This window comes from Lepisosteus oculatus, chromosome 15, assembly GCF_040954835.1.
Source record: "Lepisosteus oculatus isolate fLepOcu1 chromosome 15, fLepOcu1.hap2, whole genome shotgun sequence".
Classification (NCBI taxonomy): Eukaryota; Metazoa; Chordata; class Actinopteri; order Semionotiformes; family Lepisosteidae; genus Lepisosteus; species Lepisosteus oculatus.
In genome coordinates this window covers 16982197-17009838 of record NC_090710.1, presented here as the reverse complement: position 1 = coordinate 17009838, position 27642 = coordinate 16982197, and the positions used below count along the sequence as shown (strand labels likewise).

The 27642-nt window shown below is 39.9% G+C and overlaps 2 protein-coding genes and 1 non-coding gene across 5 annotated transcripts; 2 read left to right on the top strand and 1 right to left on the bottom strand.

Annotated features, from left to right (window-relative positions):
* The first annotated feature begins 454 nt into the window (after nt 1-454).
* On the top strand, nt 455-17007 carry slain1a (SLAIN motif family, member 1a). 3 transcript variants are annotated; one of them, XM_015363893.2, is made up of 10 exons: nt 461-1557; nt 6912-7051; nt 10278-10424; nt 10917-11033; nt 11475-11624; nt 12816-13160; nt 13970-14002; nt 15410-15541; nt 15694-15976; nt 16110-17007. In XM_015363893.2, the coding sequence occupies exons 1-10, from the start codon at nt 1079-1081 to the stop codon at nt 16183-16185; spliced, it is 1902 nt and encodes a 633-aa protein (XP_015219379.2). In that variant the 5' UTR covers nt 461-1078; the 3' UTR covers nt 16186-17007. The 3 variants fall into 3 exon arrangements, with proteins under 3 accessions (XP_015219380.2, XP_015219379.2, XP_015219378.2); XM_015363894.2 differs by lacking the exon at nt 10278-10424 and having other exon boundaries at nt 455-1557; XM_015363892.2 differs by lacking the exon at nt 13970-14002.
* A 2351-nt stretch (nt 17008-19358) lies between these two features.
* trnae-uuc (transfer RNA glutamic acid (anticodon UUC)) lies at nt 19359-19430 on the bottom strand. Its single transcript has one exon. It is a non-coding gene; the product is annotated as a tRNA-Glu (tRNA).
* Nucleotides 19431-19668: 238 nt separating this feature from the next.
* wbp4 (WW domain binding protein 4) lies at nt 19669-27639 on the top strand. Its single transcript, XM_015363665.2, has 10 exons — nt 19669-19805; nt 20981-21053; nt 21463-21525; nt 21954-22077; nt 22536-22706; nt 23419-23471; nt 23703-23778; nt 24386-24585; nt 25860-26053; nt 26810-27639. Coding segments are annotated over exons 1-10 (1164 nt in total). The 5' UTR covers nt 19669-19803; the 3' UTR covers nt 27018-27639.
* Nucleotides 27640-27642: the final 3 nt, after the last annotated feature.

Here is a 27642-nt window from a genome sequence, read left to right as displayed (position 1 = left end):
AAATGACTAATTCAAATTACTCAACCCTAGAATGCGTCCATCATTGCCCATTAGCTTTCGAGGATTTGAGTCTATTCAGCTACTAGGTATCAGCTGCAGCCCAAATAAAACGAGGCAGAATGCCGCACCAGATCTATAAAAAACCCAGCTCGTGTAGAGCGAAAATGTTAAATACCCTGACGCTTATCTAGCGTCAGTACCATTGTGGAGTACCTCACCTCACAACACTACTTATGTAATTACTAAAAAAAAAAAGCGTATGTTGTTTTTTTTACACATTTGCCGTATTATCAACAAGGAGTATGATTAACATTTCCGTAGACCCCTGGGTCAACTGGGCACACTGCCGTTGTGTGGAAACTTCAAACCGACGTAGACCAGTTTCTTACAATACACGAGGATTATCCCTGAGACGACCTAGATACCGGCTGAGATCTATAATTGAGACGTCGGACAAAACCATTTAAGGCTATTTATACTCATCTGACGCCAAGAAAGCTTTAACAGTGAAGACAGCCTGAGGAGCAGACGTTTATCCTCGCTAGCTCCATAAGCAGAAGTGCACAAGACTGCATCACAGGTGCACTAACTTCAGATTGTAGCTTTCGTGGGGAGAAAAGTTTTCCAGCTATAAATAACCTCCTTCATATACAGTAGGTATGTAGGTTACAAAAACGCAACAGCATGTGACGATACAGGAGTGGACTCTCATTTAAAACACACACACACACAGCAGTGTAATGAACTGAGTCTAGAACACTATTACATTTGGTTACAGATTTGCACTGGCCGCACCTGAACCCTATTTGAGCCTGTGCAGGTCCGCTGGATTCATCATTCCGAAGCCGGTCTTGGCATTGTGGGAGGAGACAGCGTCTTTATTTTTCGCTGGGGGTGGCTGGCGTAGCATCTTAATGCAACAGTAGAATGGGAGCACTGCTCAATTGGTTCAGCGTAATGCACAAATCTCAGTGAAGGCAAGGGAAAAAAGCAGGGAGACGCAACCCCGGTCCACCATTTTTTTACAGGAGTGATTTATATATAGCTACATAATACTTATGTGTATTTTTTTAATTCAATGGAAGCCGCTGTGCTAAAACCCCAAATGATGGCGGACGTTAATTGCAAGAATAAAGCTGTAAATGCGGAGCTGGAGGTGAAAAAGCTGCAGGAACTGGTACGAAAACTGGAGATGCAAAATGAGCAGCTAAGGACCAGGGCAAACGCCGTAAGTAGTTGTACTGTCAGCCCGCATATCCTGCAGTCTTCCCCGGCCTGTCTGCTCGGGAGCCCTGTGGGAGCTGGGGGAGTCGTCAGCCCGGTATTTACGGGGAGTTACTGTATTCCGAGCCCGGTACCGACGCTCCTGTGTCCGTCAGCAATCGGTTCTTACTGCCCTTCGGAGGAACAGTACTTGTATTTCAACCCGCATTCTCCAGCTGCTGCTGTGGCACAGGACGATTGCAACAACAGCACAGAGCCCACAATTCTGGATGAGGTGGAAGTACTGGACCTCGATGCCGTATTCTGCAGCGATGAGGAGAATGATTACACCTGGTACTGTAGATTTAAATTACTCCCATGTTGGCGCTCGGTTGACGTTTTGTTCGTTACCACTGTTTTTTGGACTGACTGGTCATTGATCTGTTGCACAAGCCCCTTTCAAAAATATCCGTACAACCTCAATGCAGCCCACTGGGTTTAGTATAAATGTAATGAAATATTATTTATAGGCGCAAAAGATGCATTTTGTGGTGAAAGCTTATTGGAATTGAGGGAGTTAAACATTTTCTAGGTTTCAAATGTATCATACTATATTTGAATGAACAACATTTGACAACTGCAGAAGGCCTTCAAGGTACACACTTGGTACTATGCGGTGGCGAATTGATTTAGAAAAAGGAAGAATGTTACAATGATCCTTTTTGACTTTTGTATGATGTGACATCTTGATTGGGGCGTGCAGTCATTTTCTAAAACGCTTATGAAATGGGTTTCCCATTTTACTGAAATGCTAAGTATTCATCTTCGTTAATTTCTGTAGTTCTGGTATTTCTGTTTGAGTTCTTTTTTCCCCCAACCTTAAAGTTGAAAGGACTATGCTGGTGCCAGACATCCCGTTGCAGTAATGCTTTGTAAGCTGTAGCTGAATGTATCCAGTGTTCTGGAACATTTAGCACAGTTTTTACAGCAGCAGCAGCGCTAGGAATATGTCTTATTGTAAGAGAACTCAGTGGCATCCTAGTCTTAAAGCAATACTTCTGGTTGGTTTCTTTAAAGTTCTCAAGAGTTAGGCCTAGATTGTATTGACTTGCTTGATGTTTATTTTCATTTGATCTCCTGAAATCTGTGTCCTCTGCTTTGTTACATTCCCCATGATTAACTGAAATAATTCATAGAACTGTTACTACTTTGGCTTCTGCAATAATTCTGCTCATCTAGCCTGTTTGATAGTAGCCAAATCGTTCAAGGATGTCATCCAGCTGTTTCTTGAGAGAAGCCAGGTTATCCAATTCAACAACATAGCTGGGTAGGTTGTCCTATACTCCTACCATCTTTTACCAGAGACAGTGCCTTCCATTCTTGGTTTTAAATGCACTTCTGTGTAGTTCCACTGCTGTGTCCTCTAGTTTAGATTTCACTGCATTTCTGAACATCCCCTATGCTGACTGTTACAGTCCTTGAAGATTTTGAATACTTTTATCAAGTCCCATAGCGGTCTTCACTGTTCAGGACTGAAAAGGTTTGGCTGTTTTAACTAGCTGATGTAGGACATTACTCAAAGTCCCACAAAGCACCTGGTCATTTTGTACTGGTTCCTTTAGAGCAGGTACAGTAAGGAAATAGGCCAGGACATGCTGAAGTTTCACCCAGACCTTTGTTTACACTTACTTTGCCTCCACACTTGAGCTTTGCGGAAGCTTTGTTTGCTTAACTGAACATCTTATCCAGGGAAAAACAGATTAAATGAAAACTTACTGTAAATGCAAGCAACTTTCATGCACGTACAAGATAAGTAAAATAACTGCATGAGATGGAAGCACAATGTATGTGCTGCACTAAGAAAAATAGAATTAAAGCTGTATGAAGATGGATAGGATATCAAACAGTGATTCAGCCAGCCTGATAGTACACCCTTTGAATGACTACATGAAATGACAGCAATTAATTTGAGCAGACATCACCTCAGCCTTACAGCACTCCATCTTGACTTTCAAGAGGAAACCTTCTTCAGGAGTTATTCCATGAGCTGTTGTTTTAATAATAATAATAATAATAATAATAATTGCTTACACTTATATAGCGCTTTTTTGGACACTCCACTCAAAGCGCTTTACAGGTAATGGGGACTCCCTTCCACCACCACCAATGTGCAGCCCCACCTGGATGATGCGATGGTTGCCATAGTGCGCCAGAACGCTCACCACACATCAGCTATTAGTGGGGAGGAGACCAGAGTAATGAAGCCAATTCATAGATGGGGATTATTAGGAGGCCATGATTGGTAAGGGCCAATGGGAAATTTGGCCCGGATACCGGGGGTTACACCCCTACTCTTTTCGAGAAACGCCCTGGGATTTTTAATGACCACAGAGAGTCAGGACCCCGGTTTTACATCGCATCTGAAGCACGGCGCCTGTTTACAGTATAGTGTCCCCATCACTATACTGAGGCATTAGAACCCACATGGACCGCAGGGTGAGTGCCCCCTGCTGGCCCCACTAACACCTCTTCCAGCAGCAACCTTAGTTTTTCCCAGGAGGTCTCTTATCGTTTTGTTTGTCTTGTGCAATGTCAAGACTTTAAACTGCTTGCTTCTTATATACAATGGTCAATCTAGTGTTTAATATTCTTTCTCAAGACATGTAAAATGTCGAGCTCTCTTCCTGGCTTACAGGCCTCGGTGTGTTGTCTGTGTTTACTCGGCCTGAGAGAGCTTTTATGGCCATTCTCAACCTTGCCTTTCAATTCGAGTCACAGTTACGGTACACCTCGATCTATTGACATTAACTGTGAATGCTGCACTTTAATCGAATACAGGTTTGGTAAGAGTAATTTTTGTATTGGGCAGTATGGTGGCACAGTGGTTGGCATTGCTGTATCACAGCACAGGGGCCCTGGGTTCAATTCTGGACCTGGGCTGCTATCTGCAAGGAGTAAGTATGCTCTCCTGTGTGCTACACTGGCCGGTAGGTTCATTGACTTCTGGGAAAATTGGCCCTGGGGTGTGTGTGTTGGCTTTTTAATGGTATTTGTTTCTCTAATCAAGCAAAAACTTTTTTTGTGTGTCACAGCACAGACTGGCTAATTATTCCAGGGAGGCAAGATAGGAGAAAAAATGTCAGTCTGGATCTGGATGGGGAAGTTCTGTTTCTCAGATCTGCGGAACACTGTTCTTGTCTCTTGTATTTTCTGTTACTGCCCTTTTTCTACCACAGCTTTCAAAGAAGATCAGGCTTTTCATTATTAATGTCATAACATGTTGAAAAGTTCTACTATACGCACTGAATATCAATGTGACAGCGGAGTAAGCCAGCTTGCTCCAACTTTTTAGACTGAAGGCTTGTAATATACAGTACAGTGAGTTGCCATCACACCATACTCTTGCTTTTTCGACTGACATCTCTGTCTATATCTTCAAACAGCGTCTGAATGCATTCATCAAATTACTCATTCTGGCTAGCAGAATACATGACCTGATACAGGAATACAAAACCCATTTAATTATGTGCAAATGTTTGTGCAAGACGGGCTATACTAGAAACCAAAGTAAAGAGCTAAATGGAGTTTATAATGAAAGTTAGGGAGGGATGACAACCATGCTCAACCAGACTCGGCTGTCGGTTATAAACAAGCACCCCGGGCGTCATTTCCTCTCCTAAAACACTGTTTATACTGTATGCTATCCCCTTTTCTCCCTCGCGTACAGTATGTCTTCTTGAAACCCACCTCTGCAGCTGCCCCCTGGTCATTCCTCACTCTGCATGGGGGTCCAAGCCTCCTCATCCTGTGGCCAGGAGGTCAGCCCTCCTGCAGTCCCAGTTTCACAGACCGGTTATTTAATCTTGGTAACAAATTAACTTTATTGATGTTATAGAAAATGTTTTACAAATTTCGAATCAAGCACAGAATCGTGAACTTTCTGAAACTACTATAAGTCCCCATATTGTCGCAAACTGGCATTTGAGCTCCCACGAATTGTGACAGGACACGGCCCTTCCTGCTTGTTAGTCTCTGTAATGGCTAATGTAATGTGACTTATAAGTGAATAAGTAAAGGTTGTGCAGCAGACACTTAATCGCAGAATTGTTCCAACTTGATCTATATGCAGAGTTAACAAACAGTTTTTGTTTAAACTGAAAGTAATATTTCTAATGGATTAAAAGAGATGTATTAACATGCCCGCTTATTTACAATGTCATAGGGCTGCACACGTCACTGGAAGTTTCCTGCCTTGTTCGGAATTGCATAACATGGCGCTGCGCATTCCTAGAAATGTTATTTTGAAATGGAAATTGGATGTATTGCAAATTACCGGGTACATTTTACTTTTATTGTGGCTTGAAATTCCTTCTTTCTGACCCTGAAATATAAAAAGTAGCAGTTGCAGTTCCCCCTTAAGACAAATTTTGACTAAACCACTCCATAATCGTTTCAGTACACGGCTTCTGGGGTGTTATTCGTATGAAAAGTTTTATATTATGTGCCAGTGCCATGTTCTAGCATATGAGGTGCAGAGAAGTCAGTTTATTTATAAACGTTTAGCTTAGATAACTGTAAAGCAGGGATTCCCAAGAAATTTAAACCTGTATTTCAGAAACTTAATCAGGGCCCTGTGGAACTCTGGTACAGTACGTCAGAAAAGCAGAAACCACATATGAAAGCTATTTTGATATTGAAATAAGTATAGTCCCTGTGCTGGAAGGATAACAAGAAATTGGCTAAACTCTTTAATGAGCCAATTTGGATCAAAGCCTGCTATAAGGAAGTTTGCTTCCAGTCAGAGGTTAGATAATATCTAAATGTATATAAGGTAAACTGTATTTAAGGAACCTCTAAGGGTGTGTTTTTCATAGATTGTGATCTCTGTGTTTGACTTTTGTCTGTGCACTTGAGATGTTGAACGTTTTCTTATCTTTCTTTTGTAAGGAAAGAAAACAAATGTAAGCCTGATCTTACCAGTCACTGAATTGAAGTGGACTATAGCTAGTTTAGCTACTTTTAAGATACAGCTTCCAGTGTCGTCCTTCTCAGCACTTGGTTAAATTGTATTTTGAGACTAGAACAAGTGATACTATAGGTCTGGGAAAGTCATTAGCTGAAATCTTCACCCCCCCATGCTGTCTAGCTCAAAATGCCTTTTAAGTTTCCACAAGCAAATTGCAGTATGAAATCAAGGCTTCTGTGAAACAATGAATGTGACTGACCATATTCCTTATTTTTTTAGCTTCATTTTAAAATAACTTAATTTGACAGGTTCTCCTCTCTCTCTATGGGTTTTAATTTTTTTTTTGCTGATTCATTGTATGAAGGAAAGGAAGGTTGGTGTTATTGGGAAAAGGAAAGACTCTGGCAAACATACTGTTGTGAAATTACACTTGCTTTTTTTGCAGTTCCCCTGTACAAAAGCAGCAGTCGAACTCCTAAAGGGAGTAGAAAAGATCTGTTGTGCCGTTCTGTTGTTTTTACTGTGAAACTGCTGCCTAACAATGCAAAGATAGATTCCCGTAGTCCAGTGATGTGCCTGGCTGTATCCTGTGTTGCCTGTTACTGATGGGACTTCAATACAGTATGTTAACTAGGGATTTGTTTAATGTTGAGATAAACAATAGTACATTTTACTGTTTGGTATTTCTAGCCTTCCAGTTTGCAGTTCATGTGTACATTTCACTGTATGTATTTGACTGCAGGTTGTATGTGTCCCCAAAAGCAAAGCTTATCCTTACGGACAGAGCCCTCAGCCCGCTGCAGTGGTGCCGACAGGTGCTGGATAACCCTCGGCCCGAAATAGAAGCAGCGAAACGCTCGCTCTGCTTAAGACTTGAACAAGGTAAAGCTCAAGAATGATTCTGCGGGAGGCCTTTTCAAGGGGATGTGAATAGAGTTGCAAGGTCTAGGTCTCATAACCTAAACATGTTGTTTCCATATTAAATTATTTTTATGCGTCTTTACATCAATGAGTAATTGGTGGTACTTCTTTGTAATAAGGGCCCTGTGCTGCTTTCACATACTAGTAAGTAATATTTGAAATGGTACAAGCTTCTGTATCTTGGAAACTTTCTGCAAGGTACCCAACAGTTAAATGTGAAAGTGCCATCAATGTAGGGCTTTCTCATTTCAAGGTAAGATTATGCATTTTCTTCTGAATTTCTTTTTGTACCTGCTTGAAGCTAATATCACTAGACAGGAGCAGTGCATTACTCATGGCTTAGCTGAAATCTTTATTAAGGCTTCTTTAAAACAAAATCCTGTAGAAGTCTGCTTTGATTAAAAAGACAATTTAACAATGTACCGATTTCAGAAGCCACTTTTTAGGATACTGAAATGCACCAGTAACCCCTGCATGACACATACGGTCATCTTGAATGTCATTTCATTTATTTTGTTTAAACTAAGTGCTGAGTAAGTATCTATTACTGTCTGCTGGTTTGCACCTCTTCCATAATTGTGCTTTGATAACTCGAGTGAGATCACACTTGTGTCTGATTATTCTCTTCAGTTACTTATTATAATGTCTGAAATAACTGGAGGAATTGCTTTCAGGAATGAACTGAACAGCCCCAAACCACAAGATGTTTTTTCTTCTGGTGATATTTTTGAGGATTGAGCTGTTCTATTTTTTACTTTACCTATAGGGTACAGCACATGAGCTTTCAAACATTTCTTAAGAAAGAGAAGGCACTTTGTTGTTGGCAAAGATCACACATTGAAATTCATAAGTGGAACACATACTTTGCTTGGTGTTTTGATATATGTAGTCCCTCCATTCCAGAAACTGGTTTATTCAGAGGTCATACTGTAGCTTGTGAGCTGCTGGGTTGTGTACATTTTACATGTGCATCACACTAATTGACTATTACTTCACTTAAAGAAAGGTTTTAGTATGGAGAAAGTACCATTGTATTTCCTGCCTGCCTTTTATCCATAATGTAAATGGATTAACATTGTTCATGGAGCTCAATCACTTATTAAATGTAGAGAGAGAGACGGGAAAGGAGCAGATAAACCCTCTTCTATGAAGGACAAAACTTGAAACCCCCCACTTAAAAGGTAATGCAATGCTAGGTCAAGGGAACAAAGAGGGCAGATTAATGTAAACTTTAAAATAGTATGTTGCTCTTCAATACAATCAAAGACGACCAAAAGGCAATCCCTTGATGACATCTGTGACTTTCATTTCACTGCAGTATAGTAAATAGATTTTTTTTCACTCCTGTTCACCTTTTTAGATCAGAATTCCAAGGTGAATAGGCATTCTTGAAAGGAATGCTTTGTTAGTTCTGTAATGCAGATAAATCCACACTAAATTTCTTGCATAAGCAGCATAAAACGTTTAGAGACTAGTGCACAACTCTTTAGCATTATTTTTCCCCAAGCTTTTTTGTGAGTCTTCAGATTGTGAGGGCCTAGAAATGAATTGATAATTAACTGGGGGAGGAAATCTGAATTTTGATGCTGCAGTGAGGCCTTATGTATTTGTAACTGAATTCGCCAGATGGCATTGTTTACTAGATTAAGTCCTGTGGTTAGTTAGCACAGAGGTGAAAAGAAAAGCATTTGTATTCTCTGTCGTAAAAGTGCGAATAATTTATGTTCCTAGATGCAGAAAGTTTTCTTTCTGTAAGTGTGGAACGTGTGTGGAGAGCAGTGGGGTTGGAAGAAAATGATTTTGTGGTTTATTATTAAATACAGCATCAGTAAAGTAGGTAAACTGATTATGGCTGTACGATGCAGTTTGCTCTCTCGGGTCCAGTTGATCTGAACATTGCTGTGATTTCACATTGCATTTTCACACTCCTCAGAAATAAATATAGCACCTCAGGTGGATGTTGTTGGCGCAAAACAATTTAATATCAATTAAATCGGAGTTTACAACTAACCCATTGTTCATTTGTGCCAATAAATTCCCTAAAGCGAGATGTAAACGCCGTTCTCGTTTTGTGCTACTTGCTGGTAGATTGTTGTTGGCATGTCAGAGCTATAGGAACAGTAACCATGGTAACTACACCTAGATGAAAGAATCTTGCATGTGTTGCTGAAGGGCTTATATTTTTGACCTGCATCACGACATCAATCTATATATTTTTCCTCACAGATGTTAATGGGTATAATGCATATTCCCTACTAGAAACAAAGGAGTTTTCTACATCTCCTTTGTACATAAATGACTTTAAGAAATGTGACGTGAAAAGTTCTCAACGTGAAAACAACCTGCATATTGTTGATTTATATTTTTCAAAATTGTGAACATTTAATATTTTATGTGGTTCTCCCCATCTTCCCAGGGCTTGAAATGTCTGAATTGAGCTGTGTTTCAGCACTGGGCTCTTGCCTCCTGTTAGGTAATGAATACAGCTTTGTGTGCTAGGCCTAGCAAACAGTTGTTTTTGTAGCCAAGCATGAATGCTGGTTTTGTGCTGGCATGGTCAAGCTAAATCTGTGAGTTAGGCAGTATCAGAGTGTGAATTCAGAGTGCCTACCAATTGCAGAGAATAAATGATTCTCACTGCCCTCTCTTGAAAATGTTAAGTTTTAAATCATTTTATTTTACAGTTTTTCAAGCATTTGTCACCCACACCAATTTGATTTTAAAAAATGGGTTATGGAGAGTGAAGCCAGTAGAATTAATCTGATTATTTTAGTGGTCCGCCCTTACCCTACAGCTCCCTGCTCATACCCTCCCACACCACCCCTCAAACCTCACACTATATCCCAGTCAACAGCTGGAGAAGTGCCTGTTCCAGTGTAAGACTATTTTCATAATTTTATAAAAGGACAGCAAAATATTCCTAACAGCCAGATGTTGTAATGGTCTTTATAGCAAGCCATCAAATAATACAAAAAGAGATGCAGCCCATAGGTTGTGCCAGAAAATTGGCTTGTTTGTTAAATCGGAGTCTTCTTTGCCATAAATGTGCAGTGTTTTGCTGGAGGAATGTCCTGCTGCAGTTTCTCAGACTAGTTTGCTGCAGCACAAGCGGTAAAGTTAATTACACACATATTCCCCCCTCATGTAGTGGCTAACCTCCTCCCTTTGTCTTTGTGATTGATCGCAGCCAGCAGATGGAAGAGTCTCTTTTCCAGCCCCGTTTCTCCTGCTTTTCCCTACAGTCCTGTAGCAGGAATCTCTCCCCTTAGCAACGGCTTTCACTCCTCCAGCTCCGTTAAATCCTCCAACAAACAGATACTAACCGAAAGACCAGGTAATGATTCTTTATTAACTAGCTCAACTTATGCATTACACCACTCAAGGCGTGGAAAAATTGGTTTAGGTTTTTCATATCCTTTAAATACCTGCGCTGGTTGCAGGATAATCCATTTTAATGTTACAAGTCTAATACCTCCAGAATAAAGAATGGTCATGAGGTTTAAGGTCATTTACAACTAGTATCAATGGAGACTTATTTTACAGACTCATGGTTGTAGTGCTGCCTCATGATTAAACCTTTTGTTGTAAAGAGCAAATCAGACTTTCTTTCATTCTTGGATTCTCTTTGTTAAAGTTGATTAAATTGCACAGTTCTGTAATACATCCATTAAGAAGCAATCACAGTACATTTTTTTTTTTTATTGATGGACTAAAGGACTGCCCAGTGCGAGATTACGGTCGTGGAGGTCTAGTGCTTAATGCACATACCGTATGTCACAACTGTGAGGTGCTAATGTGAAAGTGAATGTGTTTTTTCTTTGTGTAGCATCACTGTATTCATCAAGCCACCCCTCGCTTCACCTGGCATTAACTCCCACTGGGAAGGAGTTCCCTGGTGTAGCTGAAAGCTCCCCAGCAGCAGTCTGTCCTGCAGTCCCTCACAGTAAGTGCAGCACCCGTTTGTCAAATATATCATTGCTAAAGTGGCGAAAACTGAGGTGACCAACACACGTGTGCATTTTTCTAAGTCCTGCTTCATTACAGTTGGTCAGCGCTGGTTCTTTATTATTGATTTGATCTTCTGATTACAAATGGAAACTAGCTATATACTGTATGTATGTCCTCGTTAACTACACTTTCTCCTGAAGGAATACTGCAGGGAAAATAGTTCTTGGAGTTCTTCTCTGGTTAAAATATGGGTTTCAATCTATTATTAGTGCTCCCATGACCAAACTGCTTCTTAACTTAAAGCATTAGAAATAAAGGTAGAGTGTTTTGCATTTGTATATTTATAGGTGTGTGTGATTATATATAGAATATATATCCGAGGAGGTACCGGATTAGAAAAAGTCACCTGGTATTGGCTTTTCCTTTCCTCTTGAAGGGTATTCGAGCAGACCCTCTCTTCTCAGCCGCCAGTCTTCCATTGACAGTGAACTGAGCACATCCGAGTTTGAGGATGACTCGATCTCCATGGGGTACAAGCTGCAGGATTTAACTGATGTTCAGATAATGGCTCGGCTTCAGGAAGAAAGTAGGTTGTTACCTCCCTAGTGCTGCCTTACATACGCTGAAAAGTGCACAGTAAGGTTGTCTGTGCTTCCTTTTTGTAGAAATTGGAACATCCTTGAGGGTGTGAAAGATTCAATTTCTGTGGTTCTTCAGTATTTAATGTACTTTTGGGGTCTGGTTTTGGAAGAGATACTGAATTCTTTAGTTCAAAGTTCCCAAATATCACTTGATTTTTTTTTTTTGCCTCCATCTGTTAAAATCAATTGAATAGAAATAGAATAGGCAGCAAATTCACATTCCATAATACACCATGAAGATGGTGGTGAAGACCTTGGTGAAAATGAAGTCCTCCTGCTTTTTGAAGTAGTGCATTTGGGCTGTGTCTCATGGCTTTGAAGCAGAAGCAGAAAAGATCATGTACACTGCCGTGCAAAGGTCTTATGAACAATCAAATTACAACCCATGCTACGTGCATCATGAATTTACTCAAAGCCTTTACTAGTGTTTTCAACTATTGCATCAATTTATCTGTCTTGGTATTCAGTTCAGCTTGCCATTTAGCAATTTTTAATTCACACTGATCAGAATCTGCAAAAACCTGATCACAACAATTCAATGTAAGATATACTATGAAGTGCTTTAGTAGTTTATTGTAATCAAATTGTATTCACTCAGCTGGTTGTTCCTCATCGGTCACATCATTTGTTAACTTCCACACACTTAAAACTAAATGGATGCTTTTTGTACTAGGAAATGAAAGTGATATTTTTCACTCTGTCTTTAAATTAATTAGTAGAACTATGCGAAATGTTTCACTTTCGCAGAGTATAATGAATTACTTACCAACTAAAACTAAACCCGACATATTAATGTCTCTAGAATGTTTTTACAGGGCTCCTTTTGTGTGTAGTACAAAAGGATAAGGATAAGATAATTTCAATAGCCAGTAGTCATAAACTTGCATTTCCATTATTCTTAATGTTGCTTTTTTAACAGCAGATATGGGTAGCGTTTGAAGATGTTATTTTGCCATGTTTAACTAAAAGTTTAATAAATGTGGTTGAATTTGTAAATCATTGACATTCTTGGAGTAACATAAAATACGTTTACCTCCCATCTAAACATCTTTTCTAAAACCTTATTGTGTTTAAATCTTTTTTCATGTTCATTTTTCACCCTTGGCTGTTGTGCGTTTGTTGCCCGTTGACCGCAGGCCTTCGTCAAGATTATGCCTCCACATCGGCGTCAGCAACGAGGCGCAGCTCGGGCTTCTCCTTCCATGCCGGGCGGAGGGGCGTGAGCAGCGACGTGGAGTACGAGCGCTACGGCCTGGACGACGACGAGGAGGAGTACGACCGCCTCCCCCCTCCGCAGACCCAGCTCCCTCGCTGCACCCCTCTGCACAGGGGTATCCCCCACTCCCAGACTTTCTCCAGCATCCGGGACTGCCGGCGGAGCCCCAGCGCACAGCACTTGAGCAGCTACGGCTACCCACAGTACTCCTCCCCCACGCTCGCGTACACACCCGAGCCACAGCAGGGTTACAGGGCCAACGCAGGTAACCACGGCAACTGCCTGCTGCGGCCTTCTTCTGGAGGGCTCGTTTGTTGTGCGGTGTGATTCATTTCCTTGGGACACACCTGAGAACAGTAGGGGGAAGTTTTGAATGGGGACCACACTGGCCTGTCTGCTGCCCCTTTCCATTTTATTTCAGCCCACACTTGTTGATTAATTTAGTTAAGACCAGTAAGGCATATTGTCCTCCACACAAATTAATTTAACAGTGCAAATAAATTATTTTTTTCTAGTTTCCAATTGTGAGTTCTATCCAAGTGCACTGTTCACTTTTATTTTATTTTTTTCAAATAGTAATGAAGAGTTACAGGTTTTCTTTTCAGATGGTAAACTTTTGCATTTTCTGGAAAGTGACTCTTCTTAATAAGATGTAATTATAGTAGAAAACATAAAACCTTTCAGCTTTCATTTCTGAATATGTATCAACCACATCTCTGATTAGAGGAAAAAACCTTTTTTTTTTCTTGATTTGACTGTCAGAATAGAAACTGTCCTATTTTTGGTTTGAAACATTTTAAATATAATTTCCCTGGTGATATCTTCTTTAAATTGGGAGCAAATTAGTGGACAGGGAAGTATAATATTTCTGAATGAACACTCATTAAGAAATCTTCACAATTGTAATTTAGATAGGTGAACTACAAGAAGATATCTCTTCCTTTCTACATTTGAACCTGGTTCTCTTGTAAAGCAGAGAATTCAACAGTGTTTAAAAATACCTTTTTGTATTTTTTTTATGTTTATGTGTTTGTTTGTTTTCTTCAATATTCTCTAAAATTGGAAAATTCTTAGGATCTCCTGTTTGGAATCAAGCAGAATATGAGAGTAAGTTGGAGAGCTTTTCCTTTGACTTGTTTGACTCTGGTGGAGTGCATGAGGTGGTTTCACTTGATGTGATGTGCTTTACTCTATCACTGTATGTTTTCAATAACACGAAAAGTAAAACAAAATACACAGTGGTGTAGTTTGGAAATTGATGCATTTTGTACATGGGGAAAGAAAAATGAATTAGCTTGTCTGTAGGATTAAATCATCCTAGATAGACTTCAAGCACCATCTTGCTTCAAGTGTCATAAGAGTAGATGCTCTCATTGTTTGAGAACACTCATACATCTGGATAATTTAGAAGGTTCTAATATGTTTGCACCTCACTCCTCATATGTAGTGACCCTTTCTTAATGGAAACAATGTGAACTCATGACTACATGCAAGCTAGGGATCAAAACACTTTTTTTAAAGAGGTCTATGATCAAGATGGGAAGTATATATGTTTTAAGAGAGACATTTTTGCATTCACTGGATGTTAAAAAGTCTAAAATGATTGACAAAACCCCAAGTATCGTTATCATGTAGAAGAAATTTAGTTTTAGGACTGAAAAGGTGAATCTTGCCTAAAGGGGATTTGACAATCCGTTAGGTTTTTTTTGGTTCTGAAAGGTTTAAAAATAACAGCCTTTGCACTGTAGTTACCATTATTTCTAATTTATAATGGTCAGAGATGGTCTCTTTATTAAAATCTGCAAAATGTAATTTGTCCAATAGATCTGTGAAATAAGTGATACAGAGCCTTATATCGGGCAATTTGTCTGACTGCTTCATTACAAATTATTTTTTGGAAAGGTGTGATTTGCAGCTAAAAAAAATACCACAGCTTTTATGATGAAATGGGATGAACAGCAAGGTTTTGTTCTGATTCATCATATTTCGTGTCTGATAAAAAAGGACTCCCCTGCCCTTTAAGAACTAGTTCATATGTTTGTTAGCCTGTGTCCTGTAAAAGGGAGAGAATACTGCATTATTCACCCAGATGCTCAGCAGCAGCATTCAAATGTAAAGTGAGATAAAAAAGGACAGATGATAACCTTTAGGAATTCTTTTGTTCGTGTTTTAGAAAAAGCCTTATTTTCAATATAAGGTGTATATATCTAATATAAAAACCAGTTAGGTATGTTTGTAGGGTCGTTTTTCCGAATGAAATGCAGCTGATGAGAGGTTTGCACAACTGAGGGAGACTTTGACAGAGAAAAATCTGTAGGTTTGGTTTTTCAGTATAAATAGGGAATAGCTCACTGTATATCTTACATGCATTTCAGGAACTCCTATTGCAGAATCGTTTAAAAGTACATTTCTATGCCTTTTCTGGTCCATAACGGATAACCGGTTTTGCCTTGGTCTGCACCAGTTCAGATGCAGTTGTCAAGCCTGAGAGGATGTGTTCTCTTTCTCCGGTAGACAAGCTGAGGCGCAGCATGCCCAACTTGGCCAGGGTGCCCAGCACGACCAACCACACCAGCTCTCCCTCCACCGTGAGGAACAGCCAGAGCTTCGACTCCTCCAATGGGCTGTCCAGGCTGCAGTCCTCAAGTAAGTGTGCTTGGAGAGCTCCAGGCGTCTTTTCACTGGCCAGCGGGGCTCAGCGCCGTACTGGGAGTGTTCTCTGTCACCCCTTTCTTATTATCTGGCGAGAGTTTGTAATTCGCGGTTGTTGTTGTTGTTGTTGTTTTTTTTTTCCCCAGTTCCGTCGCCGGGCCAGCTGCAGCACCGCGTGCACAGCGTGGGGAATTTCCCCTCGGCTGTCAGGCAGCCTCTTAAAGCCACTGCCTACGTCAGCCCCACGGTCCAGGGCCCTGTGGGAATCCCGAGCTCCATCAGTCTGCACTCGGTCTCCAGCAGCGGGATACCTCTCCCCAACAAGCCCGGGACTCCTGGCTCCCAGGGGCGCAGCGCCCTGCCCAGACCCGCCTCCGTCACTGGGGGCAGCGGCATACCGAGGAGCAAGATCGCACAGCCAGGTCGAAGGTCAGACCCCCAGCATTCCACAGGCTGGCTACTGTGAACTGTAAAGCACTTCAGTCTTGCTGCACAAAGCTCACTTGGCACTTTTTATTGATGAATTTGAATACATTCTCGTTTGTTTTGTGTGCTTTTACAGTTTACTCCAGCCTCCGAAGACATTATCGGCACTTAGCACTCTACAAGATGGCAGCTGGCGAGACGGCTGCTACTGATACGAGGGATATATAGCGATGGAGCACTTGGAATATCCAGTTGTGTTCAGAGCCCAGCTGGCTGGGCTGTTCTGCTGTGTCACCAAGTGTTCCTGAAGTTGAGTCGTGGACTTGCACAGGAAACTCCTAAGGTCTAGTTTTATTATGAAGTGAGCTGAAATGCTGATGTAACTGTTGAACTGAGGTACACGTACTGTATGCATTGCAATAATGCTACTTTTACGGTTGCAATATTATGGCATTTTTCAAGCAAAGCATTCTAGCCAAAAACTCAACTTACAGCATAATGGCTTGTTTCTGCATACAACTGATGATAATATAGTTATTTTGTCATTTTGGAACTTTTTCAGAAATGCTGATCAATGAATGTCTACTAATATGGAGTTTTTTAAGAACTAATGTGGTATGTAATATCTTTGTAATGTGGTGCCTATTGTATAGTGCTGAACATTTGTGTTTTGTTTGCTGTTCCTGCTATAATTTTCAGTTAGTTTCACTGTCATCTTTAAGTCACTTTTATCATTTCAGAGCACCAGATAAAACCACATGTCACGTAGCATTTTGAACACAGATGTTTAGTTTGGAAACATCACAGATTTGGCAATAGTTCTGTTTGATATGTTTAAATGTATTTTTTAAGTCTTAAATCTTCATTTTACCTTTTGTTTGTATTTGTCTTCAAGGTAGAACCTTAGAGTTCTACAGGCAGTGACTTCTTAATCTAAAATGTGACTTTTTATAATGAAAAGCGCTTTAATGTTTATTAACTATTGTATTGGAATGAGCAGATTTTAAAACAAAAATAAAAACTTTTCAAGATATTGTTGTCTGTTATTTCTGTTCATTTACAGGATGAGCTCATATTTGATATTTCTGTTACAATGGTGACACGCAGTGATCACAAATACCCGAGTCATTTTTCTCACATTATTATAATCTCTTGCATCACACTCCCCTAAGGAAGAAAAATGTCCCTTAAGTTCATAAAATGCCTTTCCTGTTTACCCTAACACACTGAAAAGGAGTGATAGGCTTCTGGACAAACTTGGATTACAAACTTGGACACGTTGGCTTTAGGATTGCATTGGATCCATTTGTGAATGATGGGGCTTTCCTTTTCCTTTTCCAGAATCCTTGTGGTATGATTACGCTCTTTAATCTAGTCCTGAACCTAATACAGATTGTGGCAAGAAAAGCAGTATACTGGTTTTGTACAAAAATAAAACATGAATGCACTTGGATTTCTATCTTATAACAGCAGGCCTAATTCCTAACGGCTGCAGGTAGTAACTTCTTATCTTTTAATGATTATGTGTGTGAGTGGGCCGTGTCTAACAGTCTTACTGGATGTAGATCTGGGCGCCGATAGCCTGGGAGAACACTGGGAGGGCTGATGGGACACGGGGCTCAGCGAGAGGGAGGTAATGATAGCTAGAGATTCCATTAGAAGCGTAGACTGTGGTATCCTGTTTGGGGTGATGCCTGCCTGGTGCCAAGGTTGCATGTCTCCCTGAGGAAGTGGACCCAGTTGGCATAAGACATGTGTAAAGGTAGGCTGTCGATTCTCCCAAGACAGGTTAAAGAACTGGGCTAGTAGGCTTAGCAGCAGAACGTTGATGGTGACATCGGGAACTCTGCATGTGCCATGTGGGAGCCTAAGGAAACGGGAGGAGATTTAACTTGTGGTTACAGACTGGTGTGGAGCAGAGGCCTTACGATTTATGGGGTGTTGGGTGTCCTTCTAGAACAAGTGGGGATCTGTACAATCAAGTGGGGTTGCACTTGAACCAAAAGCACACCAATGCACTGCGAAAGAGTGTGAGTGGTGTAGTTGAGTATTTAAACTGGGGAACTGGGGAGCAGGGAGATTAAAACTGGTTAAGTCTGGTGGGATCAGGTATGCACAACCAGCAGGAAACCCCAAGAACGAAGTTAAAACATAGTTCAAATTCCTCATGCTCGCCTATATGGCTCTACATGGCTTGGGAACTCAGTACCTACTGTGTCTGACTCCTACTTCCCACCTCACAACCTTCATTCATCTGATTCTGGTTTCCTGTTTTTCCCCAAAGCTAGCTTACACTCTGACAGGGCCTTCTCTTTCTGTGCCCCAGAGCTGTGGAATTCTGTTCCCTACGATTTCAGAGAGTCATCTTCATGGAGCGCGTTCAAATCCAGACTCAAAACCTCCTGCTTCAGAAAGGCTTTGAGTTAATTGGTGTCTGTGTCTGCTCTTTACATCCTCTACTCCATTTCTAATCCATTGTGTTTCCTTGTGCTAATTTTGTTGTCTCCCACGTTTGTTACTGTTTTGTTTTAACAGTTTTTTTCACTTTTCCTGTAAAGTACTTTGAAAATATACTTTCAAAGGTAAAAATATCACTTTTATAATCATTAATTTAATTTATAGAATATAATCAGAATTATTATATACTCATATAATTAATATTAAATCATATTTAAGAAAACAATACTTTACTTAAGTAGTTATTCCCACATGCTAGACATGTAAAGAATAATTAGTAGCATTAACTAGAGGCAAATGCACGAACTGAATTATGTGGTAGAAAACTGAAACAGGGTTAAGTGAGAATAATGGGGACAAATATAAAATTAATACGTACATACTTTTTCATAAAGATTGGGCATAAGAAGTAGTGGGGTGGGTCTATGTACGGTATCAAGAATGACCCGCTAACTGTAACTATTGAGGGTATAGGCTATTTAGCATGTATATGGGTTAAACTGGAACATAAAACTTCAAAGAGCTCATCGATAGGCTGTGCTAAAGATGGCATAAAGGACACAAATAGTAATGATAACCATAATGAGATCTCATAACAGGAATGTACAAAAAACATGCACCACTCGTATCGCATGGATGCTTTTGAGCTGCACGAAGTCACACGCGAAAGACATCCGGGTGTTTATGTAGAATATTTCCGACTAGTGCATGCTTTCATCAAAACAGAATCTGCCGGAAACATGCAGAAGTGAGAATCTGATTAATTCGGTGGGGGCGCTATTGAGAATAGAATACGAACGTCCCTTACATTTAAGAGAAGCAAGTGTATACAATTGGTTTGTTAGGCTTACGTCAGTTGTCGAACACGGTTTTGTTCTTATTTCTGTTATTGTGTGCAGTTTATAAAAGTAAGAAAAAAATTTTTTACTTCCCATACCGGGAGTCGAACCCGGGCCGCCTGGGTGAAAACCAGGAATCCTAACCGCTAGACCATATGGGAGGCCGTGAGAATGATTTCTAAAAAAATGACTTTGTATTACATATAAGTCCAACTGTGAACTACAAAACAAGGTATCTTTATAAACAAAATCTTTATAAATAAATGTATATATTAAATATTATGTTTATTTTACTCGTCAATGTAAGATGTTATGTGCTAAACCTTAATATACTGTACTGTAACCGAGTGCCGAAAAGATTTGCAATTTGAAAATATGTCTTTTGACCCTTGACGGTTGCCGTATTTGAATGGTGTCGCTACACGAGAAGAATGGAGGAAGGTTTCTAAGTTAGAGAAGGAATTTTAGGTGTTTTATAGTTTTGAAACAGAGAAAAATCTCTGAAGATTGATTTTTTTGTCATAATTGGTAAAAATGTAAGTATTTAAAAATGGCCTTCGGTTTAATGTAGTTTGGGGGTTAGTGTGACGTTTTGGTGACGGATCTTTAATGTTTTTTTGGCGACAGCTCCGCATTTCAGGGATTTGTATTTATTGAACTGCGAGCGCCGACGAGAAGGTACTAGAAGGGCCAAGAAAAAGTTGGAAGGGAATATTAGAGTGAAAACTATTTTGAATTCAGAATTATAACGCTAAAAACGAACAACAAATTAAGTGGAATGTCTAAGAGATAATAATGGAAAACTTTTAGATGATGAAAGGGAAATGGTCGATGTACAGTATTATGTGCATTTCACTCAAGTATTGAGAAAGGGGAAAAACTGACAATGTGTCTCGCATTGACGAGCAGCACGCCACTCTTTAAAGATGAACAACCAGGGTCCGATGACATTTTCCCAATCAAGGAAGCAAGAAATGTTATACATACGCATTTATCAAAACTCCGTTCTCAACAGTCTAAAAAAATCATAGAATTGTAAGATTAAATTGTAGCCACTGTGCTGCAAAACAAATATTGCCACTCTGGAACTCATTCAAAGAAGAGCAACCAGGTAACTGTTTTATGTATTGGATATAGCTTTAACCAATACAGGGCAATGGGACCAGGAAGCCAGGCAAGTTCAAACACATCTTACTTTTTTGAAAGAAAAGAATATTGAACGGAGAAGAATGTGAGAGGGCCAAATTCAAATATCCCAAATCCTAAGACACTGACAGTGTAAATCCTACAGACTCTTTTGAAATCAACTGGAGAAGAGAAACCGGCGGATTAAAGAAACATAAGATGTGCATTTAAAATGGAATAGAACAGTTTAAGGAGTCTGGATTCAGCCATGCTGTCAAAGCCTTGCTTTGTTCAAGACATATCTGGATGAGATCTTTAAGATCAGTTAGTTAGTTGCAACCAAATAAACCAAATAGCTTCCTCTCTTTTGCTACCTTTCTTGTGTTCTTACGTACATAATTCCTCAATTAAAAAATGCCTTCCCCGTCTTTACTATGATAACATTTTTCCTCAAAGACTATGTCCTGATTTTTACATTTTCCATTATTCCAAAGTTTGTCGGATAAATTTAAGCTCAAAGGCTTACATTTCTATATTTATTGTGTTCTAAATGCTTCTTAAAATCTTTTCTTTTAACTCTTTGCAGGGCTGACTACTGGAAATCGCAGCCAAAGAAATTCTGTCAGTACTGCAAGTGTTGGATAGCTGACAACAAACCTGTAAGAATGTTGTTTCAGTTAACCTTCTGTTGAGAGAATATGTGTAGTCAGGTATTATGTAAAATAGAAATATAGCCTAGTCTTACGTGCTCTGTAAAGTGTGTAACATGCAGACAAGACCACAATAGCTGTGCTTTTTCTGAAAAGGATGCAAAATTGGTTTTATCCTAGATGGTTTGTGTGGGTGCAATATTCACAGTGCTCATTTGGGTTTGAATTTCTTGCTGTTTTTATTTCAAAATGCACTGTTCTCTAAATTTAGTCTCCATTATCAGAAAACTACATTTTTGTTGTATTCCAAAGTGGATATTTTAGTCCTTTGTTATGCAATATCAATGGGTGAAATTAAGGAAGTATTCATTTAATAAAATTATTCACATTTTATTTTCTGTTTCTGTTTAAAAACAAGAGTATTGAATTTCATGAAAGGGGAAAAAATCACAAAGAAAATGTTGCTGCCAAAATTAATGAGGTAGGTTGATTTTCTCTTATATATATAACACACTCATCACTTTTCCATCAGCTGTAAATAAATGTTCATTTTAAAGATGGCTTTCGTTTCTGTGTAAATAATATTTCAGAGTGATGGATCAGTACTTCATATTCTTTCAATAAGCTATAGTGTGCGTTACAACTCATGGTGTCAGATATCTAACATAAAAAAATGATTCAAGTGTGCAACACTGAAACTTTTGTAGGTTTATTTTAAATTCAAAACATCATATAACGTGGTTGTACTGCTTTGAGTCTACTGTAGATGGCAGGGTTGCCAACAGAAAGATTAATGTGCATGCAGCACATCTTTTTATACTTCAGTGTAGATAAGGTCCCTGCTTTTCAGTACACCCATGGAAAAAAGTTGACACAAGCAGGACCTTCACCATTTCCTATGTTCTGCAGATCAAGAAGAAAAGCACTGAAAAAGCAAAGCAGGAGGAGCGAATGTCTAAAGAATTTGAAGCTATGGAAGAAGCAGCTTTGAAAGCTTACCAAGAAGACCTTAAAAGACTAGGAGTTGACTCGGGTAAGCTCTGTAAATACCAGTGAGCTCAAAGTGAAGTGACAGAAAGTAAATATAGAGCATGGCTTCCAGTGTGCCAAGAAGAAGGACTGGGGGGAAAAGTGGGAAAACAGAAAAAAGCCTTAAACGTCATGCTTGTCTGACTTCTTGTAGAGAAACTATAGAAAAATAGATTTTTCAAGAAAGGTTGTCCAAAGGCAAACCTTACAAAAAAAGTGGTTGTTAAACAAGAAAAGAAGGCTTCTCCTTTAAAAAAAATATATATTTGATAAATTACCTTTTCTGTCCCCTGGAAGCGTGGTGTAATTAAGGTCAGATTAAGTAAAAGGTCTTTGTTTTTAAAATTGCAACAATATGTCATCTTTATAAAGTGTTTCATATTTATAGCTGTTCCATCAATTCTGAGTTGATGTGTATATTGTTGTACTAAAACACTGGTTCTGCTGATTATGTGTGTTTAGAATCAAAGGCTGCAGAACCGCGGCGTGAACCGCGGCGAGACCCACGTCGAGACCCACGTCGTGAACGGGCAGAAAAGAGGGCTTCAGGTGCAGGCAGTGGTGGTGAGGGTGACTGGGTCGAAGCAGTTACCGATGATGGCTACACCTACTACTACAACAGCGTGACAGGAGGTAGGCGACGGCATCAGATTGGTCGATTATTTTCTGAAGGCAAGTAGATAAAGATAAACATGTCCAGCAAAAAGGCTCATTAATAACAGAATTAAAAAGTAGAAAAGAATTTTAAACAATAATGACTTGTTCCTTATCCTGTTTTAAATTTCTTAGTCTGCTTAGATCATAAAAAAAAACAATTATAAATTGTAAGTGTGTCCTGTTTCAGTTCCTGCCGTTGTGACTTTAATTTTATGGATTATGGTAAAATAGTAGGTGGGGTATCACTGATTTAATGAATATAGTATTTCTTATGACTAATGCATACATTATGACTACGAGTTTTGTAATGCATTTGATGTTTTGTCGAGTAATTCGCTTTCAACATTTGAACTGTTGAATAGTACATCAAAATTAAAAAAGGTGCAGTGCAGGTAGCTGAAAGGCGTTATCACACATCAGTGAAGGCGTGGCTTAGCAGACAACATTACAATGTGTAATGTGCTTTGAGAAGTAATTATAATAAGCCCATGTGACAGAATGTGGAAGTGGATTGTTTTGGGTATTTTGTGTCAGAAAACATGAGATTGTTTAGATGTTTTGCCTGTCCAAGTTTGTTTAGGAGGAAGGATGCATTTGGGGTTTGCATCAGTGTGTAGATCAGTTTAATTCCATTCAAACTGAGATCTGAATTCCACTCAGAGTGAGAAACCTCCGCTCTTTATTTCAGAGTCACGGTGGGACAAACCAGAGCAGTTTCAAGAACGAACAGGAATCGCAGAGGTACATTTAGTTCTACTCTGTAAAAGCTGACATCGTTGTTTACAATGTTTGAGAAGTATTGAAAGTAAAATCAGTTGTGGTAAATAACAGTCTTGTTCAACTTTATCTGTTTTCATTCTTTTTACCCTGGTGAAGGTAATTGTTCAGCTTGATATTATTGGAAGGCCTTTGTCAAAAGTGCTTTTTTGAGATATTTATTGACTACGGGTAACAAGGTGTAACTCTTCTTAGAAAACAACTAGCTGCCCATGGATTGAAGCATTGAGTCCAGAGGGTTATACTTACTATTATAACACAGCGAGTGGTGGTAAGTATCGGTGTTCATCAAGTTTCTGAATTGATTCTAACAACTGGAATTCTATTCCGTTGCTTCAGTTTGAGTTATTCTTTTTAGAGGGAGTCGCTTTAATATTTCCAGAAATTAGAAAGATCTTTAAGAGGGAATTGATACATTTTTTTACCATAAATTGATTTTTCTTCTACATTTGTTAAGACCAATAAATGTAATTTGGATAACTTTGAAGTTTATCTGGAAGAAAGGTGCCTTAAATGTGGATGGAATGGCGGTGAAGTTTAAAATTAAAAAGCACATTACACTTCACACTGTACTGACATCTCCAATGGGCTATTTTTTTGTGTGCAGATCCAAAATAGATAATAGGGGTGCTTATTCCACCTTTAAAGCAAACGTTTTCTGTTTCAGACTTCTGTTGTTAAATTCTTTTTCTGAATGAGATGGAGATCTTTAGGAAAACTTTTGGTTGATGAAGCAATTTAGGAAGCTTTAAAGAGAGCCATTTGATGAGTGGAAGCATTTTTGGCAGATGTCGCATTCTCTGCCTGTTTGAATGTGTTGTGGCTTGTAAAGTGTGAAAGAGCCAGGTCCGTTGACACATGATGTCCGTTATCCGCAGAGTCCACTTGGGAGAAGCCAGAGGACTACACCCCAAATGAAGCTGAGGTTGGGAGCAGTGTGCCGGCCGAAGGCCAGGAGAAACCTCCCTCCCCTGAGTCTGGGGCCTCATCTGAGGAAAATGGGGCTTGTGAGGGAGAAGGTGACTCAGAACGGCTGGAGACTCTAGAAGAACCCCAAAAGCCCAAGATCAGTTTCAGAGTAAGACGCCCACCAGCACCTGAAAATCTTACACCTCTTTTCCACTGGCCACTGTGAGGCTCAGACAGCTGCCTGCATTTGCAGCAGGTCCAGCCTGCCTGAGAAGTAGATACAATGCAGCGGAGGTCAAACAGGACCCTCTAACAGTGTTAGAATTGACTGAGACAAATACAGTTAAGAATCGTATTATAATGGGACATCACTAGGTTTACACCTTTTTTTCTGGCTGTCCTTTGTCACATACTGCAGTGCTACATTCTGGTTTGTGGACGGTGTCCTAAGTTGTCCGTTTGGGGGAAAAAAAACAAGATTACAAACCTTAAGATTACAAGAGGAATTCTTTTTTGATTCACATACACTATCCTCCTCACCAATTTTACATCACTTTCAATGTGAAGAAAAGGTTTTGCTATAAGTTGCAGGTGTGGCTGAAAGGAGACAGGAGTAACCTCCAGATGATAATACAGATATTTGAACCTTTTTCCTGCTGTGTTTAATTTGTGAATGACAGGATTTATCTTTTTACAAGGACCTAAATCTTTTTTTAAGCACCTTGTTACAGCTCTGTGTGATACTTTTACAAGTACTTACACACTCAGTATTTTCTGTTTTCTTACCATCTCTGAACCAGAACACCCCCACCCCTCGTTTCGGCTGTCACTTCACTTAACCATTCAGTCATGGCATTCACCATGACTATCAATGTCGCAATGAAGTCCGACAAATCCAACAATTTTCTTTCAGAATCTGTACTGAGGATCCCTCTGTCTGAACCACTTGGGGCTCCAATACAACATAGCAGACTAAACAGTGACAGACCACTTTGGGTGACTCTGTAGTTCAGAACATCCTTAAATCCTTAAACAGCCTGACTGAGGTGATTAGTCAAGGTGAATAAAGAACAAAAATGCAGTAGTGGCTGTAGTGGAGCACTGAGCTATCTTTTGTAGGATCCAGAGAATATGTACTGCCAAGTATTTGATACCAGGTTTTGAACCAGTTAAAACCACAATCATTTCAGTGAGAAAAGCATCATTACTTACCTGTGTAAATTAGATTGCCTGCTATCTTTCAGTTTAATATGAAATCGTCTGCAAGTTCTCGCAAAAATCATTGCTCCTAAATAAGTGTTTATTTCTATAACCTATCTAGGCCACTATAATCTGTCCCACTTTGGAATTAGCCAGTGACATTGTACCTTTATAACCTTTGTACACTTCGTAAAGGCCATTTGTGTAAAGTACCCCCAATTTGTCTCCTTTCATTCCAAATAGAGGCAAAATCCAGCGGAAGAGGAGAGCAACTTATTAGAGGAGAGGGGTGAACCAGAGGAAAAAGAGAAGGAAGCCCAGGAAAAGGAGACAGAGGAGACTTCATCTCCAGAACCGGAGCAGAGACAGAATAAAGTGACTACGAAGGCAAATCCATATGGAGAATGGGAACAGATAGAGCAGGAGGAAGATCCATAGTAAGTTCGTTGCCTGGGGAGAACTTGACCAAATGCAGTAATGTACAAGCAAAAGGGAACATATGTTTGTGGAATACATTTTCTAACTTTGTTTGGAGTATTTTGATGTCAGATTTTCAGAATACCAAGGAGCTCATATTATAACATAATTATTTACCCTTTGAAAAGTTTTTTTTTCTAAATATAAGTCAGAAACATATGTTCTAAAAGGAAAAAAAATGTATATGTGATAAATGATAAGTGAATTTATGCCCCTAGTGTCTAAAAACACGGATAAGTGTACTTTAGGAGTATCAAAGTGTCTTCGATGGGGGGAAAAAAACTCCCAAACCATACAGGGTGGATAAAACAGTGCAATAGTGTGTATAAAATCTGAGCTCAGTATTTGGAAAGCTAAGGGAAAAGCACATAGGTTTGTTTAATGTTTTTACTTCCTGTCTGAAGAGTGGGAAATGGGCAAATTGTGAGGTTTATATCTTAATATTCAGGTAGTGTATGGAGAAACGTTATTGTAGATGGACTTGCCGAACTGACCTTGTTGTACTGCAGTAGCTCTGTTATACCAGCACTTTGACAACACTTTCTCCTGCTGAATTCATCTGGAGCTGCAGGTGCCATGAAGACTCTGTAAAAGACTGCGCGGAGGGCTCTCCTGTTTTCCAGGAAAGAGAGCTTGGTTCAGGAACAGTCTGTCGTCTCTGCTTGCTCCCACACATTTCCTCGCCGTGACTTTCTTCCTGTTCTCCCCCCCCACAGCGAGCAGGTGGACCTGCAGCTTCCCCAGACGGAGGGATTGCCCTCAGCGGCTGTGGCCCCAGAAGTCCCTTCTGAGCCGAAACTGAAATTCAAAGAGCGGACTATCACCTCCCTTGGCGGTGACGCTGGAGAGGACGTGGCCTTCAAGAGGAGGAAGCTGGAGAATGGCAAGTCCCGGAACCTGCGGCAGAGGGGAGGAGACGACTGAGCCTCCCGCGCCGAGTGATGGGCGTGAAAGGGCATACCGAATACCGATTAACGGACTGGAATTAAAACCTGTGTTTAAGGGAAGAAAATCGTGTGGCAGCTGACACCTGGTCTGCCTCTGGAAATCTGGACTGCTTGTAAAATGTGTGTAGTTGATTCCTTGCGGAGCTGTGTACTGGCACTGTGTGTGATGTGAAGTTACATTATAGACCTTTCACAGTACTCATAATAGTTCTTATTCCTTGCATAATTAGGACAGCTGTTGCAAAGTGACGTTGTGGTTTTATATGACTCCATCTTCCTGATGGACTGTTTTTAATTCTTAACCTTTTCTGTGTTTTGCAATCAGCGGGCCTGTGGATGTGTTATTGTAATGTTATGCTTTTAACTTGAAATCAAGAGCTATTCAAGTATGTGCGTTTGCCTGAGGAAGAATCTCTCTTGTCATCCTAGAACAAAGATTCAAAATCTTCCCTTCTTTTTCATGTTTGGTAATAGGCTCCGTTTCCGACTTCAGCTGTGAACTTGCTCCATAGTGTGCTGTTGTTGTCTGTTGTATTAATTTGGGGGGAGCTGATTTGAAAACCGGAGCAGTTTGTCAATAAACATTTTGACACATTTGATCA

Coding starts and splice junctions, on each gene's coding strand:
- wbp4 (XM_015363665.2), top strand. Junction 21,526..21,953: donor TTGCTGCCAAAATTAATGAG/GTAGGTTGATTT, acceptor TATGTTCTGCAG/ATCAAGAAGAAAAGCACTGA. Junction 22,078..22,535: donor AAGACTAGGAGTTGACTCGG/GTAAGCTCTGTA, acceptor ATGTGTGTTTAG/AATCAAAGGCTGCAGAACCG.
- slain1a (XM_015363893.2), top strand. CDS start 1,079: ATGGAAGCCGCTGTGCTAAAACCCCAAATGATGGCGGACGTTAATTGC. Junction 11,034..11,474: donor CTGTCCTGCAGTCCCTCACA/GTAAGTGCAGCA, acceptor TTCCTCTTGAAG/GGTATTCGAGCAGACCCTCT. Junction 15,542..15,693: donor GTCCAGGCTGCAGTCCTCAA/GTAAGTGTGCTT, acceptor TTTTTTCCCCAG/TTCCGTCGCCGGGCCAGCTG.